At 28.3% G+C, this 21,491-nt stretch overlaps 4 protein-coding genes and 1 non-coding gene across 5 annotated transcripts; 4 read left to right on the top strand and 1 right to left on the bottom strand.

Annotated features, from left to right (window-relative positions):
• The first annotated feature begins 6,258 nt into the window (after positions 1-6,258).
• On the top strand, positions 6,259-7,185 carry LOC106774954 (F-box protein At3g56470-like). The gene has a single exon (XM_014661978.1). It carries the CDS (start codon positions 6,259-6,261, stop codon positions 7,183-7,185), a length of 927 nt encoding a protein of 308 aa, XP_014517464.1.
• Positions 7,186-9,477: 2,292 nt separating this feature from the next.
• LOC106774953 (F-box/kelch-repeat protein At1g57790-like) lies at positions 9,478-10,753 on the top strand. Its single transcript, XM_022787260.1, has 3 exons — positions 9,478-9,948; positions 10,553-10,598; positions 10,703-10,753. Exons 1-3 carry the CDS (start codon positions 9,524-9,526, stop codon positions 10,751-10,753), a joined length of 522 nt encoding a protein of 173 aa, XP_022642981.1. The 5' UTR covers positions 9,478-9,523.
• Positions 10,754-12,374: 1,621 nt separating this feature from the next.
• TRNAA-UGC lies at positions 12,375-12,447 on the bottom strand. The gene has a single exon. It is a non-coding gene; the product is annotated as a tRNA-Ala (tRNA).
• Positions 12,448-12,532: 85 nt separating this feature from the next.
• LOC106775761 (50S ribosomal protein L34, chloroplastic) lies at positions 12,533-14,481 on the top strand. Its single transcript, XM_014662936.2, has 2 exons — positions 12,533-12,745; positions 14,074-14,481. The coding sequence occupies exons 1-2, from the start codon at positions 12,559-12,561 to the stop codon at positions 14,322-14,324; spliced, it is 438 nt and encodes a 145-aa protein (XP_014518422.1). The 5' UTR covers positions 12,533-12,558; the 3' UTR covers positions 14,325-14,481.
• Positions 14,482-19,936: 5,455 nt separating this feature from the next.
• Positions 19,937-21,145, top strand: LOC106774952 (zingipain-1-like). Its single transcript, XM_014661976.2, has 2 exons — positions 19,937-20,373; positions 20,468-21,145. Exons 1-2 carry the CDS (start codon positions 19,941-19,943, stop codon positions 21,040-21,042), a joined length of 1,008 nt encoding a protein of 335 aa, XP_014517462.1. The 5' UTR covers positions 19,937-19,940; the 3' UTR covers positions 21,043-21,145.
• Positions 21,146-21,491: the final 346 nt, after the last annotated feature.

The following is a 21,491-nucleotide window of genomic DNA, read 5'->3' as shown; positions in this document are numbered from 1 at the left end:
GATTGTAATATCACCTGCACTTTTATTATAAAAATGTAATTGAATGTCACATTTATATACACATCTATAGTTTGTAGATTAATGCATAAATCTTCATAAACTTTCAATTTTATGTTTCTTGTTTTATATGACAAGATTATCTCCTACAAATATAAAGTGTTCAAAGACTGATCTTCTATCGTCAAGAATATTTGTCTAATCTGTTTCGTATAATTAATCATATCATTATAATTGAAATTATTTTCGAACAAAACTCTATTTTTATGAGTAATTTTTATATACATTAGAATCTGTATATATTTTTCATATTAATTATACATGAACTAACTATTCGCACTATAAGCATAAGTTAAATTTAGTTTGATGGGAGGGAGAGAGATGCATCAACTTTTTTCTGAGTTTTGATAATTCTTCCTCTTAATTAGATTTTGATCTTCTTTAATGCATAACTTCAACTCTCCTTCAATGAAAGAATTTGTTAGTTTGCTCGTCATTATCTTAATTTATTTCAATAAATCTAGTACTTGATGAGGGAAAAAAAATATTTAATTTTGATAATAAGATTTCAATTTCAAAAATTTCTTTATCTAGTACTCTTTTAATGTTTTATATTCATCTAAATCATTTTTCAGTAATTATCTTGTTCTCAACATAAATAATAAAAATTGTAATATTTCATGCTTGATGAGTTTGACAATTGTGAAATTACTTTAATTTACAATAACTTATTTAACTTTACACTATTTTGATTTGTTTTCTACACATATCAATATCTTTGATTATAGTTTTACATTTTATATTATTATATATATTATTTTTATACTTGTGCTATTTTTATCAATATAATTCTTTAAAAATTTTAAATCAAATTTAAAATAAATAAAATAAAACAATATATTTTAAGTTGAAAGAATGGTTGTTAGTATTAGTATAATATAAAAATTGATAATATAATTTTTTTTAATATGATGTGAATATTGTGAAATAAAAGTATTGTAATTAGTATGTAGAGTGCAATAAAAAATATTATGATTTATCACAATAAAAAAGTTGACGTAAAAAAAAATGTAAAAATAAAATAATTTGTTTACCATAAGTGAAAAAAAAACAGTAAACTCATAAATAAATAGATATTATTTATTAGATATTCACACTAACTAATTAAAATGTATAAAAACTAAATTATTTTTCAGAAAGGGATACTGAATTTGAGTATTTAAAATAAATTTTCATATAATATTTGATTCATCAAATTGTTCGAATGAAAATATAGTAATTATTTATTTACGTATGATTCAACTCGTTTGATAACTTCCATTGTATAAACTTCATGGTCATCAAACTGCCAATTTCTCAGTTATTTTTGGTCACGATTTCATTCGTATAATAATGGTCTTGTAAGAGTACACACATTCATCTTAAAATAAGTCATAAGAATAATATTTAAATTAACTTTGCTCAACAAATATATACTTTTTTAATTAAATTTATCTAGTAAATTTAAATTATAATTCTAATAAGAAAATTACTCCAATAAAATAGAAGGACAGGTCACACAGAGATGTCTATTCAAACATTTATAAAAGAAAAGGACATACATGCAATATAAAAGATATTATACTTAACAATTATGTCCTTCTTTTCTTTAATTTTCTTTGTTTAAATTTTAGTTATTCATAATTGATTAAAGAATGATCATTCCATGCTTAATTTTATGATAGAGGACGATGAGATGATAAGAATAAATAATCAATAATATACTACTAGATTGTTGATGTTTCAGACAAGTATTATTTTAAAGGATTTAATTAATCATATCGATAAATGTCTAAAGTGGTGAAAACCGTTAAATATTTATAATATTTAATAAAGCGTTAAGAGTCAACAATACATGAGAAGATGTAAAATAATGATTATCATGATAAAGTTTGTAGACATAATTCATATAATGAATATATTATATATATAAATTTATGTAATTTTTGTATTTGCAATTGAAGTTTGATTAAAAACGTTGAAAGAAAAATGTTACGTTGGACATAGTGCAACCTCCCTAGAAGTGGAGGTGGAAGCTCCACCAACTCCGGTGTGATTAGCCACCCTCCATTCCTATCTGACACCCCAAAGCCCAAAAGATTCCTTTAAAGTTTTGAAGTATGAAGAAACCCACAGCACCACGCAAGCCATGTCGGCCACAGATTAGACTGATCCACAAGCATGCACCAAATTTGGGCCCTCAGGACCCATACCCCACTCTCTCATCTACTTTATCCATGCAATACTCAAATTTCTGGCTGTTAAAACGTCCCCATTACAAATTTTGTCACCCAGTCTAAGTCTCTTTCGTCACTACCATAATATTTCATTTAACAAGTTATGCTCATATTTCTCTACTAAATCACGTCACTCTATCATGACATATTTTTAAATTTATTTCATACAAAATATAAAAGTAAAATAATCATAAAAATATAAATTTTTATGATTTTTTAAATAAAAATAAAAAATAATATCAAATTAATTTTTAAAAAAATTAAATATGTCAAAAAAATCATTTTTCCAAATAAATCTCTCTATTCAATCCTGTCTCACTCACATTAATAACTCACTATAATTCAAACACAGTTATTACAAATTTTAAATTTATGTTTACATTTTATAATTGTATTATATATATATATATATATATATATATATATATATATATATATATATATATATATATATATATATATATATATATATATATATATATAATGCTTTTTAACATAGACTGGTCAATCAACAACCTAATATAGTTCGATCATTAGTCCTTTAATCCAAAATTTCAAGGGAATCAATAATTGAGTTGATTTTCATAATACTAAATTCAAATTATTTAGAATGAAAATTATGTTTTTCTTGTGTTTGCATTATTGTTTCAAAATACGAGCTTCTTCTACAAAAAATGTTAAATGTCATTTTTTTTAAAATATTGTTACGTTTTTCAATTTACTTTTCATTTATTTCATTTGAATGTCTCCTCAGTTTACAGTTTTTGTATGATATGCTTATAGTTAGTTTTTCCTAAATTTTCCACCAAATAGAAATTAAAAGACATTAATTAAGAACCATGAATATATACTATTTTATTTTCATACCTGTATTGGTTTTAAACAAGGAAGTGATTACCTTTAAAACACTTATATCTAAAACGTACATATAATTATAATAAAAATAAAATAAAACTTATTTTCTGTCATTATTAATACCTAATTTTTTAAAAAGTGAAATTAAGAAAATTCTGCCTAGTGCAAAATAAGATAAAAATAACTAAAGTACTAAGGAAAGAAATAACAAGATTGTAAAATCTCAGCTATATTAATTATATGACCTTAACTACTAAACTAAAAGTTAGCAGGTAGTGTATATTTACAACATTCAAACTTAATATTTAAGTAAGTTCCTTTCGTACACGATTATAATTATTTTGCATCCAAATATATTACCACTAAATCATTTTATGCTATCCACACTGAATATATGCATTATACTTTATTTCAATAGGTTAGATAAAATAAAATCATATGAGAATTACACCTTTAAAAGGATATTTAATACAATAAATGAAGTTTCAAAGTATAGAAAAATATCATATGAACAAACTATCCATTTTGGTTCACATTTTTTAAGAAAATAATTGATGTTTTCTTTTCATCTCTTGAGAGAGATATATCATCTCTTTAATACAATAAATGAAGTTTCAAAATATAGAACAATATCGTCTGAACAAACTATCCATGTTTGAATTACATTTTTTTAAATAAAATAATTTACTTTATCTCTTTATATCTTGAGAGATAAATCATCAATTAAGTGATGATCCTTTTGAATTAGCTATAAATAATAAGTTCAAAATTATATTATGTGACAAGAGATTAATATTACAACAAAATTAGCAATCATTCTATGTTTTTATTTTTTTGAAATATTAATATAATCTTTAAAAAATTATAACAATACTTATAAACAATTTTTGCGCATTCAAAATAAAAAGTATATGATTTTATATTTACATGTTGAAAAAAATACAACAATAATAATCATAATAATAGTAGTAGTTATATTTTATGGATTAAAAGTTCCTATATATATATAATTTGTAATTACATGACCTCGTCTTTAATTTTTTATATAATATTTAATTTATAATCTAGTATATTTAAATTTTCTTTATCTATAAAAATATAATTTATTGATTATTTATATAACCCAGAACCATAACACAGTTCCAAAATTTGTTATTGCCTTGCCTCATCTCTTTATAAAATTTACTATGAACTTCATACTACAAAATCTTTACATTTTTTTATCCTTGTTGCTATTATCCCTCCCTATTATATATATAGAGACACACACGATGGGAACTTTATCATAAAGTAAGCATGATTATTCACTTCACACAGAAACAAAACAGATATCATATAAATTGAAGTAAGTTAATCTTATTTTATTCCTCCTAATTATGCTTATAATTAATTTAGCTAATTTCCATTGCACATAGATCTTGTGTATTATTAAAAATAAAAAATGGTGTTATAGAGTCACCTTACCTCAACCTTTGTTGGATTAAATTTTTTGGTTGGACTACCATTTACTAAGAGACTCACAATAAACACTTCTTAATCTAACTTATCCTATACCTACAAAAACATAGTCTTTCAATAATATAATAGAAAAAAATCTCATCTTTTTTTTTTCTTATCTCTATCTTCCACCATCTCATTATATATATATATATATATATATATATATATATATATATATATATATATATATATATATATATATATATATATATATATATATATATATATATATATATATATATATATCGTCAAACAATCCTCTCAAATGTAGATTGAGACTCATCAATTAGTTTATGCATGACCTTCTTCAATCTATTAGTTAGGATTTTTTTATATTATCTTACACCTGCGTCCTATGATTAGTCTATAATCATTTAAACCAACTAATATTCTCAAATTTAGGGACTACGGTGATGAACTCTCTGGTATAGTGCCATTTTAGTAGAAATCTTGAAACAGTATGATTTCCTTATTTAGTTGCATTATTGATTATTTTTTAGATTTAGCAACCATATGTCTACTTTCTTTCTACATAAGTAAGTTCAAACATTTCAAAATTGGATTATGATATATTAATAAATTTTCTTAATAACCTTTTGACAATAAACTATTTTATTGATCCATATATTTGAACACAAGTATTGTAAAAAAATTGTCAAAAGAAAAAGTTATTAAAATAACATTTTCCTTCAAAATTTTCTATAATATCTCTTTTACTAATTCTTCCTATGCTCAACCCTTTCTTCTCATATTACAATATATTTGTATGCCACATCCCTTCTGAGCTCGTTATGTATCCATTATATTATTATTATCATCCCAAACTTCATAACATCTATCTTTATTCAGTTCATGAAAGTTGGTTGCTTGAATACAAAGCATACCGACTCCTTCTTAATTCTTAATTCCTTAATATATCTCCATTTATCACAATTCATTTTCCCAGCATCGATCTCAATTTTTAATTTCCTATCTCTTTTGTCCAATTCTTCTAGAGTCATCAACACATTTCCTCCTCACCATTCAGAGTTACCTTCCCACTACCTTTCTTCAACCAAAATAGTCTATCATTCTGCCTATTTTTTAGTTATTTAAGATTTTTACCGGATCAATTAACTAACACAATTATAATATATTTATAATTATACTTTAGTTGTTGTTATTATAATAATAATAATTAAATATAATAATATTTTTCATAAAAAATGAATAAAAAGTCGTTCGCATTTTAAGTGGTAGTATGCGGCACTGTCATTTAAAAAAAAGTTAGGATATTATTTAAAAAGGAAAAGGATATTATTGATATTCGTATGTTATCATATTATTTCTTTTACTATTCTCTTAATATATTGTTGTTTGACTGTTTATGTATATATAAAATCAGTTGTGAACAAAAGTTTAGCAAGTTTCTCCGCAGCATTTCTTTCAACAAATTTTTTAGGCTATAAAAGAAAGCACGATGAGACGAGTTTTGAGAGTGGCTTTAAGGGCACTTACCTATTGCATTGATTTGTTTCAAGTATTTGTGAATATCCTTTGTTTCAAAGCTTCAAATGCTTCAACCTCACCCGTTGATTAAAGTCCAATAGAATCAAACTCAGACGTTGATCCAACTAAAATTGATAGCAGAATGGCAGTGGAAGAAGAACGGTGGTCATATATGCCTCATGACCTGCTATCCAAAATTGCGGATGAGCTAGAGCTCATGGACTTTCTCAGTTTCCGATGTGTCTGCAAAGACTGGCACATTGCTTCTTCAAAAGTCTCACATGAAGATAAATCTTCTAAGTGTGAACCTTGGTTCCTCGTTTACGAAGGAGAAGGTTCTCAGTGTTCGTTGTTGAGCAGCAAGCATAAACGCTACATCAGCCATATCCCAGAACTGGAAGGGGCAGAATGCCTTGCATCGTGTGAAGGATGGTTACTTCTGTTTCGTGAGGGCTCTTTGTTCTTTTTTTGCCCATTTTCAAAGGCAAAAATAGATCTTCCAAATTGTCCAATCGGCGAAGTAACTGACCACGTTGCAGCATTTTCATCTGCTCCCACTGGTCAAAATTGCACTGTTGTTGTGCTTAACTGTTTGAGTAACTTTGAGTTACAACTTTTCATGATTTGCAGGGGAGAGAAGGCGTGGACCAGGCACTCCTATGAGGGTTTCAATTTTATAACAATGAGGACAGCTTTGTTCTACGAAGGGGATGAGTTTCACTTTTTGGACGGGGAATATGGTTTGGTTAGCTTCCGTTCTAAAAGCAGTGAATGGAAGAGATATTATGTGACTCGATCAACAGCTCCTTCCCCGAATGCGGTAGTTTTGAAGTACAGGATAAGTGAGAACTTTTTTCAACACCATAATAATAATGGTGAAGTGACATTCTTAGAGGCAAATGATTCAATTTCTACTGTGGGAACTACAGTTCAACGAGATACTGGTAATTATGACTTGTTAATTGGGAATGAAAGCATAAAGGCGCCCAAGGAATCTGAAAGCCGTCATTTTAAAGGAGTATGGATCAAACCTAAATATTGCTATGTTCCTCCAGATCAGACATGGTAACTTGTTAGGGTTTCAGTTTTCTCCCTTTCACGGATTTCTTATTTCTTTCTAAATATATGGAAAAACTTCTTTTCGTTGCTTGTAATTTCTTTTCTTTTTTAATTTCCTCTAGTTCCAAACCATCTAATTGTTAAGATTTGGATTTTTTATAACCCTTACCCTCTAATTCTGGTTCCTTAATTAGCATTCAATAATTTAATACTAAATAAGATTTGCGGAATTTTTTTGGGTATATTTTCTACTTAATAACAATCTAATATCACTAATTAATTGACACTTTTATTTTAAAATATTAAATAATTTAAAATTAATCAACTATAAAACTAAAAATATTATTATTTTGTTAGATGCTAAAAGGGGCATGAAAATAGAAAGGTATGTGAAATTTTACCTTTCGTATTTCTAATTAATAAAGAAAGGATAAACTGCACGTTAGAGAGCTTGCCTGAAAGGAAGGATTTATTGATTCTAAGTTTTCAGAAGATATTTAATTTACATCAAAGAAAAAAACAAAGGGTCTGAGGTTTAATTTGATCACAAAATATATTTAAATAATATTGGTTTGATTTAGTTCGATTTAAATGTAAAAGAAATTGAATTAAATTAAATTAGATTTAGGTTGATGGTTTCATTTTTTAATTCATTATAATTAAATATTTTTTTAATCTTTTATATAACGTTAAATAATTAATTTGTACATATTAATAATTTTATTTGTTTTTATTAACAAATAAATTATAACAAAAATAAAATACAAAGATTAAAAAATGTCTACCTATAATGAAAAAACAAAAATCAATTATATTTATACATTATGATATAAATAATAGATAATCTAATGTAATAGTTAGATTTTTTTTTTTACTTTCTAAAAAAATGTATAATTAACACAAATTACATAATTTCAAATAAAAATGTATTTGAAATATCAATAAAAAATAATTATTATTTTACAAATATAAACTATATTGAAAAAGAAAAACATAAATTAAAAGATTAAGCTAAATGTTTTTTTATTGTCATCGCCAATTGGTAAATTTTGAAAATTAAATGGAAGGAAGTGGTTTCAAACTGATGTTATACTTTTTCATTAAAAATAAAAACAGTTTTCTATGTGTAAAATTAACAGGGTAATTTGAAAATAAATACTAATAGTAATATTTAAACGATCAAAACTTTATTTTCAAGAAAAAAACAATAGGATGTATCTGTTTCTCGAATTGGTTTGGATATGTGTATTAGAGAACAACTATCTTTGAAACTAAATTAGAAGTCATTCATGATTCCACAATTAATACAAAATCGATATGTAAAAATCTAATTTGATGAATTATCTTTTTATGTAAATATTAATTAAGAATTCATGCAATGGAAATATTATAGAAAAAAGTGGATTAAAATAAAAGATGTTTGAAAAATTGAAAAATACAAGAAACGTAAATACAAAAAACTGAGTTTTACCAAAAGATAAAATAAACTGATAAAAGAAATCAAATAGATTGTTACTCTTTCTTAGCATTCTTTTTTTTTTTACCTTTATATAACTTCTCTTTCAATTTTGTCTTATAAGCCCCTTTTTCTATACATATTGAAATTTTAGATCATCCCGTGATTTTCATTATTCTAAACTGACCACGTTTCAATATTCTGTATGATCGTTACTTTACCTTCATTCCTTCTTTTCGATCTATTTATCTCACTGTTGCCTTTGAGCCCTCTCAATTTCAATTCTCTCAACAAGATTTTATTTTATTTTTTAAAAAATAATAATTATAATACTTGCACCTGATATTCCTTTCGTAGCATTATAACATGTGCCAATAAATGTAGAAAATAGAAAATAAATAAGAAAGTGTGCAAGAAAAAATATTTTTTAAATTGTTATAATATCATAGTTTTTCATGACATCGAAAAGTTTAGGATCACGGCCTGATGATACTGGGCATAGTGACAGTCATTAGAATAGTGGGTAGTGGACCTAATAATAGAAAAAATTAGTTATAATGTTATAGAAAAATGAAGATTTTTATTTGTGTGATAATTAAATTTCTTTAAAGATTGTATTTACGTTTGGGAATCTTAATAAATGTATATGAGTTGTCAGGAGTTTGTAAGAATGCAAGCATCTACTAAATATCTTTATAGAGATGTTAAAGTTGTTGAGATTTTTAGTTCTGTAACGGAAAATGAAAACAAACTTGACTGAAAGTGAGGAGAGTAATGTTGGTATTGTATATATATTGAAAGGTAGATGTATATATTTATGTGTATGTATATTTGTAGGATGCAGGGTGCAATATGACGATGTGAAAGGCAGATTGAAGGAGAGACATAAGAAATGACTGGGAATTGGTCAGATCTGCCTGGTGACCTGCTTTCGCAAATTGCGAATGGTCTAGGGCTTATTGATTTTCTCAGTTTTCGTTGTGTTTGCAAAGATTGGAACACTGCTTCTTTAAAAGTATCACCGTATGATAGATCTGTTTTGTGTGATCCATGGTTTCTAATGTATGGAGGAGAAGGTTCTAAGTGTTCTGTGCTAAGCCATCAGAACAAATGCTACTCCATCAACCTTCCAGAACTTGATGGTGCAAGGTGCCTTGCCTCTTATGAAGGATGGTTGCTTCTGTTTGGGGAGGGTTCATTGTTCTTTTTCTGCCCCTTCTCAAGAGCAAAAATAGAGCTTCCAAATTGTCCTTTAACCGACGCATCTGAGCATGTTGCAGCATTCTCAGCACCTCCCACTTCTGAAGATTGCATTGTTGTGGTACTTGACAGCAGCAGTGATACTGAATTACGACTCTCCATGCTTTGCAAGGGGGAAGATGAATGGGCTAAGTCCTCCTTTTTGGGGTTCAGATTCGGAAAAATAGAAACAGCTTTGTTTTATGAAAAGAAGGAATTTCATTTCTTGGACGGAGACTGTGGTCTCGTTACCTTCAACGCTTCTAATAAGACCAACCAATGGAACCAGTATCGTTTGGTTATGACCAGAGATGAATTTCCCTCGTCATCATCAGTATTGAACTACACCACACGTAAAAATATTTTTCAATTGAAGAACGAACAGAGAGAAAAGGGTTTATTAGAGGCAAATGATTCAATTTCTACATGCGGGACTATAGTTCCACATTCTAGTGGTCTGTGCGACATCATAATTCGGAGTGAAAGCATTGAAGCAAAAACACAACCTGAAAGCCGTCATCTTAAAGGAGTATGGATCCAACCCAGATATTTTCATGTTCCTTCCACCCACACATGGTAGCTTCTTATGTTTCCTTTTCTTTCTTAGGTTTCTCATTTTCCATGGCTTTGTTTTTTGTTTTAAACTTGGGTTTTGGTTGGTTTCTCATATTCATCCTTATCATTTTACTGTCAAAGATTTCGATCCAGATCATATTAATTATTGTTCAGTTATATTTTTTTTAATATAGGAATTTATTAATAAAAAGTAATATTGATATTTACTTTTTTGAGTGTCGTTTATGAATTGATTTTTTATTCAAAACAATTTTAGATCATTTCGTATCAAATTGGTTGGAATTTTCCTTCAAATGAAAAATTGTAAAAATCAATGATTTAACTTCGAAGTCAATTTTTAAAAAGGATAATGATATTTTAACAACTCTTTTAACAACTTTTTGACAACAGGATATGTGTCACAATTTTATTGGTCTGTTTAAATTTATTCTAAAAAAAATTTGAAACGGGTCAATCACAAACTGCCACGTATGTGTTGTTAAAAAGTATAAGATTATGAATTATGATCACCCCACCACACCACACATAGAATTGAAACAAACACAAATCTTTTTGAAATTTTATTTATAAAAACATTGAATATAATTTAAATTATGATTTTGTTTTATAAAATTTTCCTAGATATGACTGTATACGATGGGTATTAATATAAGTTTAAATGATTTTATAATTTTATTTATAAAACTTTGCTATAAAATATTTTGAATTAACTTTTATGATTATTAGTACTTGTTTTAAATTTACATTAATACAAATCATTATCAATGTACTTGGTAACGCATAGTTAATTATACGATATATTGATGCAAATTACCACCATAGAATTTTTTTATATGATTATGTGTTTTTTTATCAAATTATCTATTATTCTAAATGAAGTGACAATAATTTATAGTGACTATCTTAACTTCAATTTATAAAATATTCTGAAGCAATAATTTCTGTTTATTTTAAATTATCCAATATGAGACAAGTTTACATAACCATTGGTCTTACATGTTATCTGTTTTTTTTTTTCAAATATAAAAATATGAATGAATATAGGCTAGACTTATATATACATATATATATATATATATATATATATATATATATATATATATATATATATATAGTTTTTATAAAATAAAATGAGACTGGATTAACGTAAATAAATTGGTCAAAAGGACTTAATAATGTTAGTTGATAAATAACCTTAACTACATTATGATCATTTTGGTTGAAAACATTCTTTAGACTAACATTTATTGAAAATAATATCAGCTATTATATCAATTAAAATGTGTTTGAAATAAATAGTACAACATTTATGATGTCATCTCATGATAAAAAAAACTATCTTAAAAAAGAATGTGACCGTAAAAAAGTTATGAAAAAAATAAAAATTATAGTAATATAGTGATTAAAATAATAATAACAAAATGATTATAAATGTGATAATAATAATAATAATAATAGCTTGGATTGAGGAGAGTAAGAATCATTTCAAAAGAATATCAATAGACAAAACATAATTTTTTGAAAAAAGGGTAGAGTATGAACAATTTCAAGTTCATACTTTTGGGTAGAATTTAAATTTATCCAAGTCCAAGTAATTGAATTACTCTCCTACATTCATATTTCCATTTGTTTTAAAATTTTGTATCTAAACAACATGGTGGTAGTAATATTATTGATGATGGTAATGAATGTGACCATAAAAAAATGATGACAAAAATCATGGAAAAAATAAATATTATAGTAATAGGGATAAATAATAATAATTGCTTTAATAAAATTATTAAAACTAATAATAATAGTTATTAACAAAAGAATAGTAATTGATATCAATTAATGGTAGAAATAATGTGACGAGAATTATTAATTGAAGGATAAGTAAAAATAATGTATATATATATATATAAAAATAAAAGATATAAATTAAATAATGGAGATGCAGGGGATCGAACCCTGTACCTCTCGCATGCAAAGCGAGCGCTCTACCATTTGAGCTACATCCCCAGGTGGCTTTTCATGTACACTTTAATTAAACATACTAACACATTGATATTGTACCCATTGCTTTCTTTAAACTTGTATTCAGAGAGGTGAAGAAACCACAAAAAGTGTATAATGGCTTCCTTATCGCTTTGCATAGCCACGAAAGTGCCCAGTCCCTCAGCTTCTCTCATTCTCAATGCCCCAAAACCATCTTCACTCTCTCTCAACGTTGGCCGCAGCAGTTTCTTCAACGTTCGCTCTCCTCTCCTCCATTCTTCCTTCCTCTCCTCTCCTTCCCATCTCTCTTCCTCCTTTACAGGTACTCACTCCTCGCCTTTATTTCCCATCTCATTCTTCGCTAATTACACACTAGGTCTTTTTAAATCGGTTACTCTTGGTGAATTTCCTTCTGCCTTTGTTATCATTGTTTTTGTTAGTTTTATTTAGGAAGTGCTGAATTCTTCCTTGTCAATGTATGGTATGTCAAGCTTAAACATTTTTTTTAATAGCTGTTCTAGTTGGAAAAGTGGCAGTTTTGAATTGGAAGTGATTTCTCTTTGTTTTAATAGGAATGTAGGGATTTATGTTGCTAATGGGTTTTTGAAAAAAAAAAAAAAAACATGCTTTTGTGGTTAGGTTTAATTTAACTTGAACATGGACACAATTTGGAACGGAAGTTACTCTTCTGGGTTTTGAAAGGGATTTCTTTGTGACAATTTAAGCTTGTAGGAGTTGATGCCACCACTTGCCGATGAAATGGGTTGTAAGTGAAGCCAATCAAATATATTTATGTAGTACACGAGTACCATAACAAGCCTTTTATCACTGTTTAGAACAATAATACCTGTTTAAAATGCTTGCATTTTTAACCTTTGGTTTTCGGATTAAATGCAATTAGTAGCTTTGAAGTCTGAATATGTTATCCAGTCTGAACAAATCCTATGAACTTGACTATACATACCAGTTTCCCTGAATGGAAATTTTTAAGATGCTGAATGAGTGCGGCATTGTTTAGTTGTTGTAATGAAATTCTTTCCTCTTCTCTCTCTAAGGATTTGTGATCTGGTTATAATATTACCTTGAGTGTGGTAACAAACCATGATACCATCCATAATCCAAAATCCTTAAGATGCATTTCTGAATGTTTTTCACTTACATTTTGCTAAATTTACTCGTTTTTAGGCTGGGAAACTCTAAATGAGACTTGACCACCAATAATAACATAAGAACAAATGATTCCAGAACTTTTATGGTTTAGTTGAGTTTATTAATCCTCCTGGCTCAAAGAATTTTGGTAGGTTGTGATGGAGAAGAGACTCCAATGAGCCCAATATGGTTCAAAGATTACATCTAGATCTTAGGTGCATCAGTTAAGAATATGTCAGTGGCATCCTTTCATCAACATGGTTGATAGCATTTAAGAACTCCAGCAATAACTAAATCTATGATTAAAATTCAACACATTTTGGCATTGAAACTTCACAGTAAATAACTTAGCAAAGAAAAAAGATAAAGAGAGGGCGGAAAACTAGAGTTGTTAGTATTGTTAGTAATAGTTGACAGGGTTTGAAGTGTTTGACAGATTTGTTTAATTTGCAAATGAGCATAGGAGTTGTTGTTGATGTGAAGTAAATTGTGAATGTGAAGGGTTGTCACTTGGATTGGAGTTGACATCTAATGTTGGGGCGAGAAGAGGAAAAGGTGGTGGGTTGGTTGTGAGGGCAGGGAAGGCTGCTCTTTGTCAGACAAAGAGAAACAGATCAAGAAAATCATTGGCACGCACTCATGGTTTCCGCAAACGAATGAGCACACCTGGTGGAAGAGCTATTTTAAGACGACGACGTGCCAAGGGACGGAAAGTTCTTTGCACCAAGTCCCACCCAAATAGTGGAAAGTAGTCGCCATTATCGCCACTTTCTTCTGTTAGTCTTTTAATGCATTCATTCCTCCCAACTTCCTCTGCATTTCAAGCTTTTCATTTTTTTTAACACTCCTTCTTTCTACCCTTTATGTTTAATTTTTCTTTTATGCTATTTATCTGTCTTGTTCCCTGTAGTTCTTGCCAATTTACACTCTATTTTGCTTCAAAGATGATTTTTCTTTTTTCTTTTCCCAAATAAATCAAATTAAAAAGTGTTCCAAATATACCACTAAACACTTTATTTTTAAAATTAGACTTGTTTACTGGACACTTTAGAATTTGGCTTTGAATCGAATTTCTAATAATGGACAGTGATTTCCAGAATATGAAAATAGGTCGTCACGACTTCAATGTTCCTGTATTTTGGAAGAAGTCATATCATGCCTCACAGTTTTAATGTTTTCTGAAATCGTATGAGCCTGTACAAATATGATTAAATGTAATTAATTAAAATTGAAGAAGTTTGTTATTTCAGGACTTGAATATTAAAAGAGAAATCAGGTACACGATTTTATTTTCACATTTCAAAAGTCGTTTAGTGTGTGATAATGAAACTTTCACAATGAAATTGTATCCATTTCACATGTCTTGTTCCTGAATATATTTTTTCTAAAAGAAAATTCTTAAAAAAAATTCATATCGGTAATTTCGATTTCTTCATAACAAAGTTGTGTCGACTTAACATGTTTTGTTTTTGGATGTAACTTTTCTTAAAAAAAATACTGTATATGTAGTATTGAAATCGAATTGCTAGTAAAAATATCGTCCATTTGTATTAAAGGTAAAGAGAACTGAGTTTGTGTCTTAAATATCAGATCACTACGAAAAACTTATATAAGTAAATGAAAATTTGAAGGATCCATTAACATGAAAATTTGTATGGGGAATCTATCGCTCAATACACTTATTTTTTATGGATTAATTTGTGTAGTTATTCGAGTCATTTTATTTCAGGCTATAGTGAATTATGATTTTTGCATTGATATGATCGAAGTTATTTTTATCTTATATATATATATATATATATATATATATATATATATATTGTATTTGCTAATAAAAAATAAAATAATTAAAATTAATACTAAATAACTATTTTAAGTGCAAAACCATATTCTAAATGTATACATAATAATTTAAATTAGGATTAATTATATTTTGATCTCTAAAGTATAATACGATCTTGATTTTTATCTATATTTCAAAGTCTGGTTATGTTAGATTCCTGGATTAAAGAAATGTATGTATATAATTTTCTTTGTTTAACTAAGTTAACTTTTTTTCTTACGTGATAAACGGTTATTCATATAAAAATAATAATTCACGCGGTTAAAAGAAAAAGACGGTATCATACACTTTAATATCAATACCTAACATAATCTAACTTTGAAATAAAAACAAAACCAAAACTATATTATACTTTAGGGGAGAAAAACATTATTAACACTTTAAATTATGATGCAAAATTACTTTTAATTATTGACAATTTATTCAGTTATTGAAATTTGTTCCAAATAGATAAAGTATGGGAGTTTAGAGTGATAGAGTAAGTTGGTTAGGAAGATCAGACACAAATCAAAATATTTATCTATAGATTATAATGTTGTTTTATAAAAGATTCTCTATTTCCTCTCTTTCTTCATTTGACCAAAACTTATCCAACTTTTAAATATATTTTTATTTCTTCATTATAGAATCCACGTTTGAAGGTTTCCACATTACATTTCCGGCGTTTCTGGATGCTCGTGCGTACGTAAACTTTTTCTTTTTTTGTTAAGGAACAGTTTCACCAGTTGTTTCTTCTTGAGACGCGTGAAAGTACATTGCATAACTGAAACTAAACAATTTCTTATTAGTAATAAAAAATATATTAGGAAAATTAATTTGTCAATTTTAACTCTTTTTTAAAATAGTTTTCTTATTGAACTCATAAATGGGTGAAAAAAAAAATCTGAAGCACAAGACTTTTTTATACAGGATCAAAGCAGATTTTATCAATAATAACACAACTTAATTTTTAAATACCTTTTAGAATTTTACAGATTTTTTAAAGTAACCTAAATATTTTGCATTGATTATAAATTCGTCCATAATTAATATTTATTATTTGTAACTTAATTGGAAAATTATGATTCAATTAACTGACTCGGATAAACTTAAATAGTATGTCATTGTAAATAGATATTATATCATTTTGTCTAACATTAAACTAACATGATTTAATTTGAATTAGAATTCAAATTGACTTGATTCAAACTGATTTGATTTGATTTATATTGTGTGATTTGATATGTTTTGATATGATTCGACTTGACTTAATGTATGATTGATTTTACTCGACTCGATATGAACTCAACATGACTCGGCTCAACACTATTATGATTAGACATGAGTTCAATCCAACTCAATAAAAAATACACTTAATTCGACTTGGATCATCTAAAACCCAATTTAACTAACTAATATGTACTCGACTCAACTCAACCCAAAATAGTTCTAACTTAACATGTATAAATAACTAAGAATACAACTATCATTAAAAGTACTATGTCTACTCAATACACCTAAAAAGAAATATCTTTAACATAATCATATTGTGACAATATTATTTTTTGTTTTAATTGTCTAAAATGAAAATTCTAATATATTTTTTTTGGAGGATTTAATTTCAACAGGTAAAGAATTGAGCGATCTCATTTAAATTATAAATATTGTTAACCTAAATAAATAAGTGAAAAAAAAATCAATAATCTCATTTAAATTATGAATATTGTTTGGTTGAATAAGGAAAAAAGTTACACAGGCAATAAAAACTAACTCTGTCTAGATATATTGTTCACTTAATCTAGTGCAAATAATTCTCGTGTAAGTTAGTAATTCCCTTAGACAGAACTCGTTTTAACGTACTTTAGAACATTTAAAATGCATGAATTTTAAAAGCAATTTTGACAAGTTTCGTTAAAAAAATAAATGAAAATTCGTAGAAGGTTAAGTTTTAATCAAGTTAGTTAGTATTGACAGTAAGTTTTTGCATTGGATGACACATTTTGTATAACAGCTGAATGAAACTCAACTATCCGGCAATCAAGCCACTAACGCTTCTGCAAATCCTTCAAGTCTCAGTATTCAGAATTTTCCACAATTTGAATATTTCTTTGCTTTAACTTATTATGCTCAGTAAACTGAAGATTTCTGGTCTCATCTCATTTTGTTTTAGAATTAAATGAAAGTTTTGGAGTGAGACATCTTCATCTTGTCGTGTTGGATGGGTTAACCATCTTTCACGTATACCTCTGCAAATAGCCAAATCCTACCGACTCCTCCTAATTATGGTCAAAATATCCAACTTCAAAAAGACAGCAAAAATATTGAAAATTAGATTGTCTATCATTTATTCTTTTTAATAATTTAACTTTCTATTTTATATAATCTACTCTTTAAATATTTTACATTAATTATCCTTTATAGTTTTAGATAATTTATTTATTAGAATAACAACATAGGGCATATTATTGAAGGATTTGATAGATATTGGATATGCATGTCAATAAAAAGTAGTGGTTGACCAAAGTAGATTAAAGCTAAAATTTAAAAGGGAGGCAATGCATTGGATCTAATTTACCATACAATCGGATACAACAAGAACTATCTCGTCTTGTTCAGTGGGCTTAGCTATATATATAGATAATTCAATAGGTATAATTGTCCCTTTTGATACTTCTAAAAAAAGAAAAGACAGATAAGGATGGAGAAATGTTGCGAGTTGAAGTTCCTAACTCAATAGATAAACGCAGTGCAAAGACAATATTTCAATCTCTGTATATACTAATTTTGTTGTTTCTTAAACCACTTATTTGGTGATTATAGTTGTTTCTTAAATTAAATTTACCCAATCCGTTGGTGAAGAAAAAACCTTGGAAGATAAGTTTTTCTTCGCCAGTATCCATGCATGGATAAAACCAGCTAAAGATGCAGCCAAGGGAACACCAACTTTGAGGATGAGTGGGTTGAAATTCTAGTCTGCTTAATTTCCATCATCTAGTTTGCTTATAAACATAAAAGTGCACATCCACATTGCTAAAAAAATTTTTCTTGTAGAGACGAAATTGCAAAGGTACTTTTTGTGAAGACTAAGGTGAAAAACAGTGTCTAGGGACCAAATTTTTAGTTGAACCTTTGGTTGATTACAAAATTACAAAAAAATTTGAGCTATCATTACATTTTCGGCGGTTTTAGAGGAAACCCCAACCATTTCCGACGGTTTTCAAGAAAGTGATTTTCAAGAAATCCCTGCTATTTTCGACGATTTTTAACCAATTCTCGAAGGTTTTCAAAATACTCCTACTATTTCCGACGGTTTTTGAAACCCCTATTATTTCCACCGGTAATGTTTAGTTACGGTAGTTTTACCAGAGTTTTATAGAATCGGAGGAAAATTTCCCAGAAATTAAAACCGTCGGAAACACTAAAAATAACCCCTAAAAAACAAAATACATATATTTTTGTAGTGAGTAATGGTATAAGACTTAGATAGCATATATAAAGAGGGTAATTGTAGAATATTAAATTATAAATTTCTTTATATTCATAGTGTATAGAAAAATAAAATTTAGATAACTCCACTATTACAATAAAGAGATATTATATTGGTTTTATAATCGGTATGTAATAAGTTGAAGACATATTAAATTATTAAATTGATTCTCAAAATCAATATAATATAAAAAGTAAAACTGGAGGTCCAGAAACAATTGTTGCTCGACATTTTGAATGGAGAGAGGCGAGTTATTTCGAAGGGAAAAAGGTACAAGTAAGTGATGAACTCCTGGAACCAGGTGCGAGAAAAACGAACTGGAACGAAAAAGAATTAAAAAACATATAATTTGTTGACACATATAATTTTTTACATTAATTTAATATTATCTTTTCTTATTTTTTATTTTAAAAAAAAATTACAAAAATTTATTTTTTTTATAACTATTTTATTCTTATTAAGTATGTGAAATCAATATAAATGTATATTATTTTACTATTATTCTCAATAATTTATACTGCATCGATTACCTACAACACAAACGATATTATATATTTTCTATATTTACAAAACTGTCACATCATTTTCTATTGTATCATTTTCTTAACAAGTGATGCTATATTTCTTTCTTTCTTATATCCATTTGCACTAGTATTCGAAGTATGCTTTTATTTAATTAAAATCTAGAGTTTTATGTTTTGATGGTTTAAACTTGTAATTATATAATAAAGTTCACTTTAAAACAGACCAATTTAACAGAAGAACAATTATAGGGTGTCATATAAAAATTGCAGATATTTTGTCCTTAAAAAATAAAATAAAAGAAGCATATATATTGATTGAGCTGTATTTATTGGACACATTGAATTGCAGTTTCCGGTCAATCATAAACAAGAAGAGACCAACATAAGGGCAAAAGGATGATTAGTGTGACGTGAACACATACCGAGATTATCGCAAGGCAATAGGATTTTATGTGCTATAAATNTGCCAAATCACTGCTATCTTTTCATACCCACTTTTCATACAACGTATCTCTTCTTTAGTCTCTAAAAGAAAATGGCTACTTCAGTTCAAATGAAGCATTTCATTGCTGTTTGCGCTGTGATGTTGTGGACATGTGCTTATCAAGCTATGTCCCGAACATTGTATGAATCTTCTGTTGCTGAAGCATTCCAGCACTGGAAGTCCCAACACGGACGCACATACGCTGATGATGCAGAAAAAGGAAAACGGTTCAAAATATTTGTAAAGAACTTGGAATACATAGAGAAGTTCAACAATGCCGGGAACAAGAGTTACAAGTTGGGACTGAATCCATTTTCTGACTTAACCGAAGAAGAGTTTATCGCTTCACACACAGGACTCAAGGTGAACTCAAGCCTACCACGTTCAACCCCAGCTACACCCTTGAATGTGGAGGATATTCCGACAAGCTTGGACTGGAGAGAGAGAGGAGCCGTCACCGATGTTAAGGACCAAGGTCGATGTGGTATGTAATCACAACTTCATCTTCTGTTTTATACTGAATAATTTGATGTCTTTCACTTGTGACATTATTAGTCTACTCCATGGTTAAATTGCAGGAAGCTGTTGGGCCTTTTCAGCCGTGGCAGCTGTAGAAGGCATTTTCCAAATAACTAACAAGAAGTTGATCTCATTCTCAGAGCAACAATTAGTGGACTGCGATAACGATAGCTACGGGTGTGATGGAGGTTTACCGGATAAGGCATTCGACTATATCACAGAAAACGGGGGTATCGCTAAAGAAAGTGACTACCCATATCAAGGAATTGATGGAACATGTCAGACGGCACAGATCGCAGCTCAAATAAGTGGTTATGCAGATGTACCTGAAAACAGTGAAGAGCAACTACTACAAGCCGTGGCCAACCAACCTGTGTCTGTTGGCGTTGCTGTTAATCAAAACTTTAAGGCATACGAGAGTGATGTATTTGAAGGACCATGCGGGAATCAGCTGAACCACGCAGTTGCTATAATTGGTTATGGTACTACCGAAGACGGCAAAAAGTTCTGGTTGATAAAGAATTCATGGGGTGAAAGATGGGGAGAGAACGGATACATGAAGTTGCTGAGGGACAGTGGTGAACATGGAGGTGTTTGTGGCGTGGCTATGCAAGCTTCTTACCCAGTTATGTAGTAATTTCAAAACAAATTCTCTGAATCCATTTGTGTGTGCGTGCATGCTGTTGTTACAGGAGCAACTGGTTTTGTACTAAGTTTAAACATCATCGTCTTTTCTTTGTCTCGCTCTACTGTACCCGTCTTTTACCATATTTGCAAACTAGGTTTGATGTCTTTTTACTTTGTAAAAGTACGAATTTATTCGCTTCGTCTATGAATAAATGAATTATACATATTTAATGATTGTGTTGGAAAATGTTATTACATATGTTTAGAAACTTTAAAGTATTGAAGTCTAAACCTAAAGTCCACACAAATCTTTCTTGGTTTATATTTGCAAGTGACATTGTATGCATTTAAACGGGGTAATGCTCTCCGCTGGTAAATTAAATTACAGAAACCAATTAGTAAGGGGATTTTGTCTCTATCAAGTTAACACTAATTACTTTTTTTTTTTTTGGAAAT

The sequence above is a fragment of the Vigna radiata genome, chromosome 10 (assembly GCF_000741045.1).
Source record: "Vigna radiata var. radiata cultivar VC1973A chromosome 10, Vradiata_ver6, whole genome shotgun sequence".
NCBI classification, from domain to species: Eukaryota; Viridiplantae; Streptophyta; class Magnoliopsida; order Fabales; family Fabaceae; genus Vigna; species Vigna radiata.
Note: the sequence above shows the minus strand (reverse complement) of the source record. Positions and strands in the feature narration are given on the sequence as shown.

Bases quoted from the DNA above. Each gene is read 5' to 3' on its own strand.
- LOC106774954 (XM_014661978.1), top strand. From the start codon at position 6,259: ATGGCAGTGGAAGAAGAACGGTGGTCATATATGCCTCATGACCTGCTA.
- LOC106774953 (XM_022787260.1), top strand. From the start codon at position 9,524: ATGACTGGGAATTGGTCAGATCTGCCTGGTGACCTGCTTTCGCAAATT. The intron at 9,949-10,552 runs TGTGGTACTTGA...TCATCCTTATCA, and splicing joins ACTTCTGAAGATTGCATTGT to TTTTACTGTCAAAGATTTCG. The intron at 10,599-10,702 runs GTTATATTTTTT...AAACAATTTTAG, and splicing joins ATCATATTAATTATTGTTCA to ATCATTTCGTATCAAATTGG.
- LOC106775761 (XM_014662936.2), top strand. From the start codon at position 12,559: ATGGCTTCCTTATCGCTTTGCATAGCCACGAAAGTGCCCAGTCCCTCA. The intron at 12,746-14,073 runs GTACTCACTCCT...GTGAATGTGAAG, and splicing joins TCTCTCTTCCTCCTTTACAG to GGTTGTCACTTGGATTGGAG.
- LOC106774952 (XM_014661976.2), top strand. From the start codon at position 19,941: ATGGCTACTTCAGTTCAAATGAAGCATTTCATTGCTGTTTGCGCTGTG. The intron at 20,374-20,467 runs GTATGTAATCAC...GTTAAATTGCAG, and splicing joins TAAGGACCAAGGTCGATGTG to GAAGCTGTTGGGCCTTTTCA.